This window comes from Lepidothrix coronata, unplaced genomic scaffold (assembly GCF_001604755.1).
Source record: "Lepidothrix coronata isolate B3197 unplaced genomic scaffold, Lepidothrix_coronata-1.0 Scaffold100, whole genome shotgun sequence".
Taxonomy (NCBI): Eukaryota; Metazoa; Chordata; class Aves; order Passeriformes; family Pipridae; genus Lepidothrix; species Lepidothrix coronata.
The window spans coordinates 480,051-494,008 of record NW_016690280.1 but is presented as its reverse complement, the minus strand read 5'-3'; the positions used below and the strand labels follow the sequence as shown (position 1 = coordinate 494,008).

General features: G+C 43.3%; 1 protein-coding gene across 3 annotated transcripts in view; it reads left to right on the top strand.

Annotated features, from left to right (window-relative positions):
* The window catches only part of RBM27 (RNA binding motif protein 27), a 23,776-nt gene extending 9,818 nt beyond the window's left edge, over positions 1-13,958 (top strand). For all 3 annotated transcript variants that reach the window (XM_017822938.1, XM_017822939.1, XM_017822937.1), the window contains 14 exons: positions 569-703; positions 2,710-2,859; positions 4,701-4,848; positions 5,119-5,272; positions 6,416-6,676; positions 6,776-6,904; positions 7,646-7,768; positions 8,280-8,354; positions 8,463-8,627; positions 9,031-9,135; positions 9,229-9,420; positions 9,691-9,777; positions 10,218-10,328; positions 10,930-13,958. In XM_017822938.1, the coding sequence (XP_017678427.1) occupies positions 569-703; positions 2,710-2,859; positions 4,701-4,848; positions 5,119-5,272; positions 6,416-6,676; positions 6,776-6,904; positions 7,646-7,768; positions 8,280-8,354; positions 8,463-8,627; positions 9,031-9,135; positions 9,229-9,420; positions 9,691-9,777; positions 10,218-10,328; positions 10,930-11,016 (1,922 nt within the window). In that variant the 3' untranslated portion in view covers positions 11,017-13,958. The remainder of the gene's footprint in view (positions 1-568; positions 704-2,709; positions 2,860-4,700; positions 4,849-5,118; positions 5,273-6,415; positions 6,677-6,775; positions 6,905-7,645; positions 7,769-8,279; positions 8,355-8,462; positions 8,628-9,030; positions 9,136-9,228; positions 9,421-9,690; positions 9,778-10,217; positions 10,329-10,929) is intronic.

The window sequence follows — 13,958 nt, the reverse complement described above, 5'->3', positions numbered from 1 at the left end:
ACCTTTGCATGAGCCCTTTAGTGGGTCAACTGACTTGCAGTGAGAGAACTGACAGTGCTCAGGATGGGCTGTGTAATGTCACTTGGGGTCCTTTTTGGACATACACTCAGTAAGAATGTCTGTGTGGTACATGAGGTAACCAAAGCACAACCAGTTAGAGAAATTCCTTTCTGGGAATGCCTCTTGCCCTGCAGGTCTTGTTTCAGAACTGCAGCCTAAATGATGCTGATCTGATCTCTTGCTCTGAGCAAGCTTTGGCTCTCCATGGCAAAGCTGAGGGAGGAGCTGCTGTAGTTAATGCAGCTCTTGCACTAACAAACCTCTGGGGAAGAAAAGACACTTTTTTCCCTTAGAGCATTGTCTTTTCTGGGAACGGGAAAAGGTGTTGGAAGCAGAGTAACTTACCTGAACAAGCTTCTCAGTTCAGTGTTGCTGTAGTGGGATTGAACGTATTTACAACCTGACCTTGCTCAAAGCAAAGCATAAACAAATGGCATTGAATTGTTTGCATGTTGTCTGTGAGCTGTCAGTGTGTGATGGTGTGATCTGTTCTGTGGTGTTGTTGTAGGACCACCTTTAACACAGTCCAGCTTGATAAATAACCGTGACCAGCCGGGGACAAGTGCAGTGCCCAGTCTGGCGCCTGTGGGAGCAAGGCTGCCTCCTCCTCTGCCCCAGAACCTGCTCTATACAGTGTCAGAACGTAAGCAAATGTCTCTTGGTTTAAATCTGTTTGATGTAAAAATTGTAAAATTCCTCTGATGTGTGATTAGAAGTTATCATCTGTCTTCCTCCAGTATGTACAAATCTAAAAAGAAGTCTGATGGGTCTCCCTGGGTCAGGCCATCATCCATTCCAGTGTGGAATGGCAACAGTGTTCTGTCACAGTCTGAGGGAAGAGCACTGTGGGGAGCTTCCTTTGGGTTTCATGTGCTCACAGCAATCAGATTGTTGCATAAGAAAGGGATCCTTTCTTCCTCAAGCTGTTCAGTAGGATATTAGTAGGCAAAAGATGGACCTGGAAACCTGTAATTGATGTTTAACTTAGGTTTTATTCCTTTCCAGTTTGGACTACTGCAGATGAGAGATTTTTTTTCCAGCTGTGTATCACAATAGTCTGTACAGTCTTCATATACATCAGTACTTACTTTCTATCCTTTTTCCAGATTCAGCTTAGTTCTAGTTTTCTAACTTAAAGTGGATGGCTTTCACTGGACATATCCATCTTCCTTAACAGAGCTCAAGGTTTTAAAAAGTGGGGTTTTACGAGGGAAAATAGCAAAATGCCTAGAGAGTCAGTTTAAACACAATAAAGCTTATTTCTTTAATAATGAAAGGATTAATGGCATTTCCATATTCTGTATGAGCAAAATAAGATAATTAAATGTCAGTGTTTTATAATAATCTCATCTGGGGTTTTTACAATAAATACTCTGAATTTTATTCCAAGGAAGGCTTTAGTTCAGTTCATGATCCGTGTTATCATCTTTGTGACTTCCATGCTTTTCAGAACTTCAGTCACTCAGATTTCTTGTTTGATAATCTGTTCAGTTATCCCCAAGTGCTGTCAGGTGTTTAGGTGTCACCGTCTGATCCTTTCAGCTCCAGAATTTCTGGTGGCTGGTTCTGCCTGTTGTAGGTCACAGGGCATCACAGTAGTTCTGTTCTCCAGAACCACTGTGGAGATTCTCATGTCCTGTTCTTGGACTGCTGTGGTAATAACTGCTGGCTGCCCTCTTGCAGTCAACCACATGCCAAATCAGGGAGGAGGAACTTGTGGTTCAGCTCCTTCAGGGTTAGGGAAAGTTCTTGGCAGAGCCTGAAACTGTAAAACATCAGTGGGGATATTCTGGGGCATCTGTTTTGAATTGGAGAGTTGTCTTTGCTGCTGTGGAATAAGGAGCTGAGATTTAGGGGAGTTCACATCTGTCAGGTCCCCTTGTGCAGGCATTCATTCTGTTCCAGGATGTACTGTATTTCTGTGGAGGCTCTTCATAGACTTCATTCATTCTAGTTCTTGTACAGCTTTTCTTTTTTTCTGGAAAATTGCATCATCCTTGATTTGGACCTTGGGCTGGAGGAACAACAGCAGTCAGTTCTGTCATCTTGTGTTCTCATGGTGACCCCTTCTAATGAAAATGATCATTCCTACCTTACCTGGGATAGGCAGCTGGTCTCACTCTTACATAAAGTAAGAGAATCCAGTAGGTAAGTATTGGTCCCATTACCTCACTTCTCAGCTTTCTTTGATTGGAATTATTTAAGTATGTTCTTCCCCTAAAATCCGTTTCTGAAGTGAACTAGACCCTTGGACAGCAAAGACTGAAAATCTCTTTGCATCTTAAGCCCTACACTATAAATGCCCAAACAAAACCTTGTGTTGCTCCCTTTGAAACAGCGCCAGACATTGTGCAGCTTGTCACACAGTTACCTTGGGCCTTTCCAGTCAGTGGATCAGCAATACTCAGTATTGTGACCTGTATTTGGACAAACAGTACCAGATTAAAAACCAAAAGAGAATGTGCCCGGATAGGCTGGGTCCAGGTGAGGGTTTGAAATGGCTGCACACGTTGGCTGTACCACCTCTCTTTTCTCTTCATCCGAAACAGCTTCTGACTCTTGGACATCCATGCATTTCCTTAAAGGAAAATTAACCCTGAGTCTTAAACTCATTTGAAAAATCCTGTCGTTTCTCTCCTTTTTTTGTAGATACATATGAGCCAGATGGCTATAACCCCGAAGCTCCTAGTATTACCAGTGCTGGTAGATCTCAGTATCGGCAGTTCTTTACGAGAGCACAAATGCAGCGTCCAAATCTAATTGGCCTAACATCTGGGGAGATGGATACAAATCCTCGAGGTAGGAAGGGTTTCTGGTCATTGCTGTTGCTATTTTTGTCCAAGACCGTGAACAATTTTCCCTGTTTTCAGGCTGAAGGCACTCCTTTTTCTGACTGCTCTTGTGTTTCAGAGCAATTTTTGAACATTTCTGCCTTTTTTTTTGAAGGTGCTAGTATGACCACATTAAAGTCAAAGCAGCCTTTTTGGTTAAAAATAACCACTCACTTGGGAATGTTACAAGGGTTTTGTTGGTTGGGTGGGTTTTTATTCCTCCTTAGCCTGTGAAGGCACTTTCCACGTGCTGGGAACTCCTAGAAAGAAAAATGGTGCCTAAAGATGGCTTTGACAGCACAGTCTGCAGACTGCTTTTGATTAGCCAAGGGCACAGAGGTGATGATCCACAGTCCTTGCCTGGGCTGTTGCGGTAGTGAAGAGGGGAACTATCATGGCATGTTTTGGTGCTTGATGGTCTGACTCTGTCAGCCAGGTGTTCTCTCTGAATGAACATTGCAGGTAGCATTCCAATTCTCCCAGCCCATGGGAATCCCAGTCTGCACTTAAACAATTCCTAACCCCTACCTGGATGGATGTAGGTGTAGTCTCTTAGTGGTGACATGTACAAAATATCTTTTAGGGAAGAGAACAAGTCAAGGTTCTTTAAAGAAAGTTTAGTTCTGGTAGCAACACTTTCTTTCTCCCTCCTATTTTTCCTGCCCTGATCCTTAAAAGCAAAGATGCTAAATTTTAATGTTTGCTGTTACACTTCAGTGTTTCTTATTCAGTAGATAAGAAAGATTTTTTTTTCAGTATTTCCTTCCAGTGACTCATCCTGTAAAGAATATAGTTAAATATTATTGCAGAAATCACTGTTGCCATTTGTATCTTAATGGCTGTCACAGAGGCAGGGTTGGGGCTTTATTGCTGCCCCTCAGGCTCTCTGAGAGCCCATCCCAGGGGTAAGACGGGGGTGAGCGGTTGGTGGTGGAGCTTCACGCCACTTGTTTTATTGTCTTTGTCACAGGTGGAAAAGGTTTGCTCTCAAATCATCCTCCAAAGTGAGATCAAAGCCAGGCCTGGAAATGCCCAGCCTGTTCTCACCAGTGTAACCAGCAGAGCTCTGGCTTATATAAAAGTCATAGAAATTGCTGTATAACTCAGACTTCTTTTTAGGAGTTGAATATTTGGCACAGGCAGGAAATTAATAGCAAGGGCATACTCTTGCAAAGGTTATAAATAAATTCCTAGCAAACTTTGTGTTGATAGAAGTTGCTTCAAACTTTAAATCTAATGTCTTGGAGAGCGTAATAGTTGTATTTAATTAACAGTTTGTTGCTGAAGCCTGGCTGGAGGGCTGGCAAGGGGATAGCAGTGGAAGACATGGGTTCTTCATGGCTTTTACCCTGTCAAGGGTTCATACAGGGGAAGTTGGTTGTTTATTCAGCCCCTGCCTATTGCAGAGCTCTAAACTGAAGCCTGGGAACCTGGGAACCCATCCTTGGCTCTTTGCCTCCTTTTCTGTTTTGTTGGGATTTGGTTGGGTTGGGTTGGGTTTTCCCCCCCCCTTCCTTTTCCTGCAGAATCTGAGTTTTCAGTACCTGAAAGATGAAGTTATAGCTTTGTTCAAGCTAATATTAACCTTAAAGGTCAAAACCTTATCCCTCCTGGCTGGACTGTGTGTGTTTCCCTCAGGATGTTTAGTTAAGCTAGAGATTAATGTGGGAATAACTTCAGAAACAAAACTGACCAATTTGGTAAAGTCTTCCTAATGTTTATGTTTTTAATCTCAGTCCTGTTTTGCTGTGTAAGGCAAAGCTTTTCCATGTGTGGTGGAATAACACAGGCCTTTTTCCTTCCCTCCAGCTGCCAATATTATCATCCAGACTGAACCTCCCATTCCCATTACAAATAACAGCAGCAATGTCACTAGAGTTGTCCTGGAACCAGACAGCAGAAAAAGATCTCCAAGTAACATGGAATGTCCACCACTGAAGAAACCCTGGCTGGGAAAGTAAGAATTAGCGGGAATTAATTGGAATGCACTTGATTGCTGTCAGTGCTGTGAACATTGCTGTTCCCCAGTCTCTGCAGTTGGGGCTAGTTGGGTCAGAAAATCTGTGTCCACATGATATGGTGACTAAATATTGGGTGGTGGGGAGAGCTCTTCTTTGTTAGTGTGTAGGGGGTGTACTTTTCAGGGGAAAAATGTATATTAACATTTGCTGCCTTACTTGGGGACATGTGTGCCCATCTAAACTGCTCCTGTTCTCCTCTTCTCTAGGCAAGCAAATAACAACCAGAACAAGCCAGGGTTTTTGAAAAAGAATCAGTACACAAATACAAAATTAGAAGTTCGAAAAATTCCACCAGAATTGAACAATATTACACAGCTCAACGAACACTTCAGCAAATTTGGAACTATTGTAAACATTCAGGTAAAAGCCAAAGTTCAGTTTTATGTCTGTATATGGTTATTTTATTTTCCCCAAAGCCTGCTGGAATAGTTGCATGTTTTCCTTGAGAAATCTTAATGGAGACTAACTGGGAGAGGAGGCAATCGGGTTCAAGGAAACCTTTTCTTGGTCTGCTGTGTATTATTATCTTAATTCTGTAAAAGTGTGTTGGCTTCTGCCTTCATGAGGCCTTACTACATTTGAAAAACTGACCAGTTTAACAGTGTCTAAACTGATAAAAGTGTTTGAGGAACTTGTATATAACTTTTTAAAGAGACAGTTTGTCTTGTATGGTAGTCTTACAGTATTTCACAGTCAGGATTTTGACAAAGATGCTACAGGAGAGTCTTTATCTGCATCAGTTTGTTACCACTTGGCATCCTAGAACTGGTTCCAGCTCAATGGTGTCCCTTGCCCTGTAAGAAGGAGAAAAGTACTAAAAAAAGGTTACATGGTTAAAACAGCATTTAATTTCCATTTTATTTTTCTAGAATAAACAGTGGCCTCTTAAGTCCTCAGTTACAGGTCTAAATAAAAGACACATGCCTTGGAAGCCTCCATATTTCTTGAGTTGATAATTTTATGTCTTAGCCCAAAAGATACTGTGGTGTTTTCTGCACCTCCATAAGGAAATAATGCACTTCAAACGTGCTGTCTGAATCATTGCACTAGGAAGTCCAAAATACATTTTTATTACTGTGGTACTAATTTTTAGAAAAAGAGTCTTATTCAAGACTCTGAGGTACTGCTGCTTTGAGGGTGTGCTGAGATTGTGCACCCTCGGGCAGCACTTGCCTTCTGGGAGGTTGGAATAAAGAGCCTTTGGGTCAGTACCAGGGTCCCTTCAGCCATATCCCAGTGGCACTGCATACTGCTCTAAATGTGATGCTGTTGATGGAGGAGTCTTTATTTATTTATTTTACTGTATATAGGCTTTGCTGCAAGGACATGTAATGTTTGCCAGAATGTACTTGGCTTTAATTACATAGAGCGTCCTACCCCTGTTTTGAGTTGTTAATACACTGGGTGTCCCACTCATCATTGCAATTATTTGTAGGTGGGTTTGCTGCCAGTTGAGATGTTTCCTTCCTTGACAAATAATGCATTTATGAACTTTTGCTTTAGGTTGCTTTCCAGAATGACCCTGAAGCTGCTCTCATTCAGTACTTGAGTAACGACGAGGCGAGGAAGGCAATTTCCAGCACGGAGGCGGTGCTGAGCAATCGTTTTATCCGGGTGCTGTGGCACAGGGAGAGTGAGCAGCAGCCCACATTGCAGCAGCAGCAGCAGCCAACCCCCCCCCAGGCCCTCCATCACCAGCTGCACCTCCAGCAGCAGGCCCTGGCCACGCCGCCTGCCGTGACCGTGCACAGCAGCCTGTCCAAGGTACGTGCTGTCAGGGAGGTCAGCAGCTTTCCAGAGTGACTGCTGCTGCAGGAAAGCAAATTATCTAATCTTCACGTTTCAATATCTGTGGATACACAGGTGATGAACAAACCCCTGGCATCTGGTGCCTATGTCCTTAACAAAGTCCCGGTGAAACGGCGCCTCGGAGCAGCGGGTGGGAGCCAACCTGAGCTAAGCCAGCCTGGGGCTGGGGTAGAAGAGTCTCAGGTACGTTTGAAAACCAGCCCTGGTCATGCCCTCAGATACAGCTTTGGCCTGTCAGCTGGGAAGGACTTGTGAATTGTTCCCACTTGGTTCTGTTCCTTTTCACTTAATGTTCCACTCAGCCACGGACAATGACTTTAGGAACAAAGTATCAGTATTTTAAATAGCATAAAATATTTTTGGCAGTGCTTCATAGTAAACAAATCTGACAGCCTGTGAGATCAGCTTTTTGTTGGCGAATCTGTTGGCTTTCAGTGATTTTTGAGCTTATGCTGTGCTTTAACAGCAGTGCTAGAAGCTTAGAGACTACTCGTGCCCAGAGTTCAAGCTGATACAGTTTAATTCGATACCAAAGTGCAGCATGTGTTCTGGGCCATAGGGAAGTCCTTTTGAGAAAGGAAGCATGAAGTGGCTTTTGCTGCTTCATTGATCAGAAAGTGTGATGTTGCCTGTGACTGTGAAGCTGAAACTAAGGTGGATGGAAATCATCACCTTCAGTGGTGTCCTAGTGGGAATCAGGATGCAGAGGGTGTCTGGCATGGAGAAGGAAAGACAGTATCTTTTGCAGAAATCCTTTTAACTAGATTTATGTCTTGATCTATGTGTTTTAATTGCCTTGGTCTTTCTACCTCATTGTACAAATATGGACATTTGTGCTCATATATGTCCCTCTGAAGTTTCCTGATGGTATGTCAGTCACTTCAGCTATTCCATATTTTAGTGTGTTTGTTTTTACTATTTCAGATATTTCCTACTTCTACAAGCCACTCAAAAATGGTTTACAGTTCTCCAAATTTAAAGACATCCCTGAAGTCTGGTGCAGGGTCTAAACCTCACGATATGCAAGAAGCCCTTAAAAAAAAACAGGTACTTGACTACTGATGGCTGACTGACAGTGTAGTGAGCAAAGTGCTTTGAATACAAGGTTTTATGGGCACCTGAAACCTCAGTACTGCTGTACAGCTTTCTGCACGGGTGTGGGCTTTGTCATCGTTATGGGACTGTCTTGCAAACACACATTGGGGCTGATCATGGGCAGAGAGTCCTTTTGGGGTGTCTTGCTTGACACACTTGGCTGTGTGGGGTTTTCTGGAGGCATTTCTCTGGTTTCCATCTCTGCAGGTAGAAGACACTTGAATGACACCATAGGGTATGTTTCTTAAGAGGTGTCTGAAGGGGGCAAAAAGTAAAGTACTTTACAGTGGGAAATTAGTAGCTCTTTATTGGATCAGCTATACTTCATAGTTGTGCTTTTTGCAGACAGTAGTTTTTGTTGTGGACTTCATTTCCGTAGCTTGAAGAGGACAATATGATCTGTATGAGTACATAGAATGCTAGACTGCTTTTTACTGATAGAAAGAATTTTCTCCTCATATAGGAGGCAATGAAACTCCAACAAGACATGAGGAAAAAGAAGCAGGAGATGTTAGAAAAACAGATAGAATGCCAGAAGGTAAGCCTGGAATGTCTCCAGTAAATACGTTCTGATTTTGTAGATACCTGTCTGTTCAGGGCTGTTTAGCCTGGAATTTTATGTTCCTGCACTTTTATTATTGCATAGATGTTGATATCCAAGCTGGAGAAAAACAAGGCCATGAAACCAGAAGAGAGAGCAGAAATTATGAAGACCTTAAAAGAACTAACAGGAAAAATATCTCAGTTAAAGGATGAATTAAAAACTTCATCTACAACCTCCACACCATCCAAATTGAAGTCCAAGACAGAGGTATTTCTTGTGCAACATACTTGCCTGCTTATCTTTTGTAACTATTTCCAATAATATTTCTTAAAAATGCAGCAACATTAGATCAAAACACTTGCAAGCAGTATTTTAATGTGGGTGATAACTATGGATGAGCAAGCCATGGTTTAAGGAACTCCATGACCTAGTTTTGCTTGTAGCTCATTCACACTTGTTCCAGTTCTAAAGCAGAGGATTCTGGGTCCTTCAAAAAATGGTAGGGACAACACAGACACAGTTGAAACAGACTGAATTTAGAGAAAAGTGTGGCTGTCGTGTCCTGATCTGTCTGGACCATTCACATCAACATGTTGAAGTAGAATAAACATTCTATTTTACAGTTCTGCCCTTCCCTCCTGTTTTCTCTTCCTGTCCCTTTTCCTCCCAGGCACAGAAGGAACTGTTGGATGCAGAGCTGGATTTCCACAAGAGGCTGTCCTCTGGAGAGGACACGACTGAGCTGCGGAAGAAGCTCAACCAGTTACAGGTGGAGGTGAGCTGGTGTGCACTGGTGCTGGGAATGAATTTCTGAGGTGTCAGTGTCTCAGATCCCCTCACGCTGGGGGTGGCTGTGTTCTCTCCCCAGGCTGCCCGGTTAGGAATCTTGCCTGTTGGTCGAGGAAAGACAGTGCCAGCCCAAGGAAGGGGCCGGGGCCGGGGCCGTGGGGGCAGAGGACGGGGCATGTTGAACCACATGGTGGTGGATCACCGGCCCAAAGCACTCACCGTTGGAGGCTTTGTTGAAGAGGAAAAAGATGAATTGTTACAGCACTTCTCTGTAAGTGTGAGCTGTAAATTAATACGTGTGTTTCCTTTCCTCCTGCAGAATTAAGCTGTGCTTAGTAGGATAGCAATAAATCTGAGCTTTTGTCCAAAAATTCAAGTGCTGCAATATTGCTGGGTGATGGAGCTGAGAGTCCACTGGCTCTCACTTTTCTGTCCAAGAAATCAGGTTTCAGTACACTTGAGTACTGCAAGTGTAGCCCATGATGATCGTGGGTTTGGAGGAGAATATTACTGCTGGTCCTAATGAACTTCTCTCTCACAGAAATTTGGAGATATTGAAGACCTTCAAGAAGAGGATTCCCCATTAAGTGTTGTTCTAACTTTTAAGTCTCGCTCAGAAGCTGAGAATGTAAGTAGAATCATGGATATATTTTTTTTTCACAGACCTAAAATAAGAATTTTTAACTGCTGATGTCTACCTTTTGTATTGTAAAATTTCGGAGGCTTTGATCCCCCAGTTTGAGCTCGACAGTGTTTGGTGCTGCTGCAAGTAGTGCCACAGAAAGAGAGGTACCACCTGAACAGTGACACAGGGCTTTGGCTGGTAAAAGCTCCATGTCTCCATCCCCTCAGAGCTCTGCTCATCCTCTTGGGCGGGAGCAGCATTTGGCAGATTTGGGTGTGAGTGAAGTTGGTCTCAGAAGACTTAAATGGCTGATTGTGGTTTATATATTTGAGATCTTCAAATGTGCCTCTGCACCTCATGCACTGGGTCTGGCTTGTTGGTGATACTAAAAAGGTTCTTTACTTGATCCTCTCTCTGAAAATCTGTTCATTTAAATGACTCAGGCTGCTAACCAGGGATCCCGGTTCAAGGACCGACGGCTCCAGATCTCATGGCACAAACCCAAGGTACCTTCTGTGTCCACAGAAATCGAGGAAGAGGAGTCCAAGGAAGAGGTATGAAAACCTGTTAATAACCTGACCATTCTTCCTGGAATCTTATAGCTCAGAGCTCTTAAGATACAATTTTCTGTGTGCTGAAGAAATTTTGTAAAAGATGTTTTTGTAGACCAGGAACTGAACTGCATTTCCCATGTTTTAAAATGGAGGAAAGGGGCAAAAAAGAAAAGCAAAAGACACTTTGTGGATGGGATGTTGATTTGTCAATGATGATGCCTCAGGTTCTGTATGCAGGCTGCAAAGTACTAACTCCTGTTACTGCTCCACTGTAGGAAACATTATGTCTGTTCTTCCCCGTAATTCTGAACACATTAAGCTTTTAAAGGTGTTTCTGTTGAGGCACTTAACAGGAACCTTCTTTGGGAGGTGCGTGGGTCATGGTTTATTCCAGCTTCCTCTGAAGCTTTGCTCTCTTTCCCTCTCCTGATCTGAGGCTGCCATTCTTCCCCTAAAGCTGATTGGGTGTGGTTGCGTGTGTCTGTGAGACACACTGTAACACCACAAGCAGGTACAAGTACAGCTGAGGCTGTGTGGTGTGATGTGTCCCAGGGCACAGCGTGGAATTTGTGCTTAAAAGTCCATTTTTTTCTTCCTTCAGGAGACTGAAACCTCAGATTTATTTTTGCACGAAGATGATGACGATGATGACGAAGATGAGGATGAATCTCGTTCTTGGAGAAGATGAAACTTGATGTTGGAAATGTATAATTTTAGGAATATAGTTCAAGCTGCATCTTTTAAACGTTTATTTAAGGAAGTTGATGAGCCAAAAAAAGCTTTACTTTCTTTTCAAACCACAAGATTTACCATGAGCAGAGTTTGGTATGAGAACATTTGGGACATAGAGCTGTGAGACTGAGCTAGCCAAAGGCCCAGGAACTTCTTACAGGATTATCAAGCTCACCAAGATGGTGATTTTTTTTCTATTTAAGAAGGATAAAAAGAGAGAGGGGGGGAAAATTAGTATTTTCTTGTCCTCTTTTTGTGTCACCTGTATTACCTTGTTTTGGGTTTTTTATAATGTGATTGGTTTGTTAGTTTATAATTGAAAAGATATTACAGGTTTTATTTAGCAATATTACGGGGTTAGGGTAAAGACAAACTTTCATTAAATATTATGAAAGAAAAACTGGCCTCATTTGCTCGTTGAAAAAGGGTAGCATTTTGTTTCCTGTGGAGTCTCTCATAGTAGGAATTATTTGTAGCTAGGTTCATAAATCATTTATTTCAGTATGTTTGACAGCCACACAGTCTCTGTGTTGTTCTGCTTTTTGTGAGAGGAGGTGGAAGAAACAATTTAACAGGGTATTGCTATAACATGGTCCAGTTCACTCTGTTTCTCCAAATTCTGCTTCACAGAAAACATCAGCAGGGACACACTGGGGTGGATTTTCACTCCCTCTTGATTTCCTTCTGTAGTTCCAGTGTAAGGCTCAGTGTAAGTCAGACTGTTTGTTTACTGCACTTCAGTATTTGTCAGCAGGAATGGAAGGAGTTCCAGACTCCCTCAAAAGCAGCTAATCTGGCCCCAGCCAGGAGCAGCTCTCTTCCTCTCCCTGTTTCCAGCTGTCTGTTCCAGGCAGAGCCCTGCAGTGTTCAGAGCAGGATGGGTTTCAGCCCACAGGACCAGGCTGTCTTGCCCAGCCCCAAACCAGGGACAAGTGTCCCAAGGGTGTTCAGAGCTGGGTCTCCAAGGGGATTCCCTCATGGCCAAGGGCAGTTCTTTCAGACATGTTGAGCTGAACTCCATTACATTCTCAATTGCCTTATTGCTGTACCATTTAACCCCCCAGGAATGGGGTGTGTGCTGGTGGTGATGCAGGTAGCCAGGTCAGGGTCCTGAGCCGGGTGCTGTACCTGGTACAGGCTCCAGGGCTCACGGCTGGGTCACCCAGCAGCACTTTCCCTGCCTGTCCACTGGTCCTGGCCACTCCTCAGTGCAGTTTATGTACATTTCTACACAAAATAAACACAATGTCAGTGCACAGCGCTCTTCTCTCTTGAGTGATCGCCACTGTATTCCCCAGGGACTCCTGATGGAAGGACAATATCCACCACACCCTTTACCTGCCTGTGGCTCTGATCGTGGCCAGGGGCAGGTGCTGAGCACCCTCTGGGGTCACAGCCCTGCTGACTCTCTATCCTTGAGCCATGGTGGGGTATCAATCTGTATAATGTCCTGTTTCCTGTCAGTTGAAGGGAATGTCTCCAGTATTGTCTCTTTCCAAAACTCACCTTTTCCTAGAATTGGGACTGAGTCTAAATTCCAGGCATGAAGAAACAAGGGGAAGCCCACCCCCAAGGAATTAGAGGAATGTCTTGCTCTTCTCCCATCATCCCTAAGGATTTTAATGTCTGTGGCACAGTGTGTATCTCGAAAAATCCATTGCAGCAAACATGTCCGAGTCCTGACAACTTAAAAAATGAGAGAGGGATCAAAAGGATTTATATATTTTTTTGTACAGAGCTTTTTCTTAAACTGTATAATTTTGTAAATATTCTGCTTTTTTTTTGTGTACTAAAACTACCGGCGTATAGATTTCAATAAGAATTGTTGTATTTTTGTATTTGGAAAATGAAAATTACAGTGGATTAATTAAGCTGTAAGCAAATTGCAGTAGCCTTCAACACACACGGAATGGATTCCTTTTCATATGGTTTTAGCTCTAAAGTGACACTGGGGTGACATCTGTTTTTCCTGGGGAAAGTGCTGGGGGAGAGGAGGGGGATGAGGGTCAGAGCTTTATTTAATGGCTTTGAGAGCTTCATAAAGTTAATTTTGCCTTCACAGTACCCTTGGCAGGCTGACCAAAGCCCCTGGTGCCATCCCAAAGGTGTCTGGTGCCTGTGGGGCAGGCAGTGCCCCCGAGCCTGGCTGTGCCCAGGGGGCAGCAGGGCTGTGACTGGCTCAGGGGGCTGGAGCAGGGGGAGAGGAGCTATGTGAAACTGGCCTGCCTTTTGCCAAAGTGTGTGGACCCCCCTATATTTCAGGGCATGCTGAACTCTTCTTGGAATGGTTTGGTTTGGATTCCGTAGGCAGCAGGGCAGTACAGCTGAGTTTATTTCATGGCGATGCTTTATTGGGAAATTCACGTGTACCTTGGGCAAAACACAACCTGCAGGGTACCTGTGTGCCCCAGGCAGGTGTGATTCCCTGTGCCAGCCTGAGCTGTGGGACAGACACTGAGGATGGGGAAAGCAAGTCACTGTGGGAGGAATTCCATCCCTTTCCTTGCTGACTTAACCTGAGCAAAGTAAAACCATCTCCAGAGCTGAAAAGGTAAATCCGCAACCTGGCACCTGCTTGTGAAAGCACCACTTTAACAAAATCATGTGAAAAGGAACAAAGCTCCTCTTGGTGTATAGTAACCTTGTACTATAGTTTTTACAGATTGTGAACTTGTGTAATAGGGTAATAGGAGATATTGAATTTCTAACTGTTTATACATTGAAATTCATATATGTAATGTTTGTTTTATTGATTACAAGCTGAATTTCTAAGATGCATGTTGACTTTTTTGCAATAAAGATATACTGTGGAATGGTTCAAGATTTAGAAAAGACAAAATTCTAACTGAAATAAATTGGAAGCAGAACCATTCAAAAAAATTACAACTCTCACAAAAA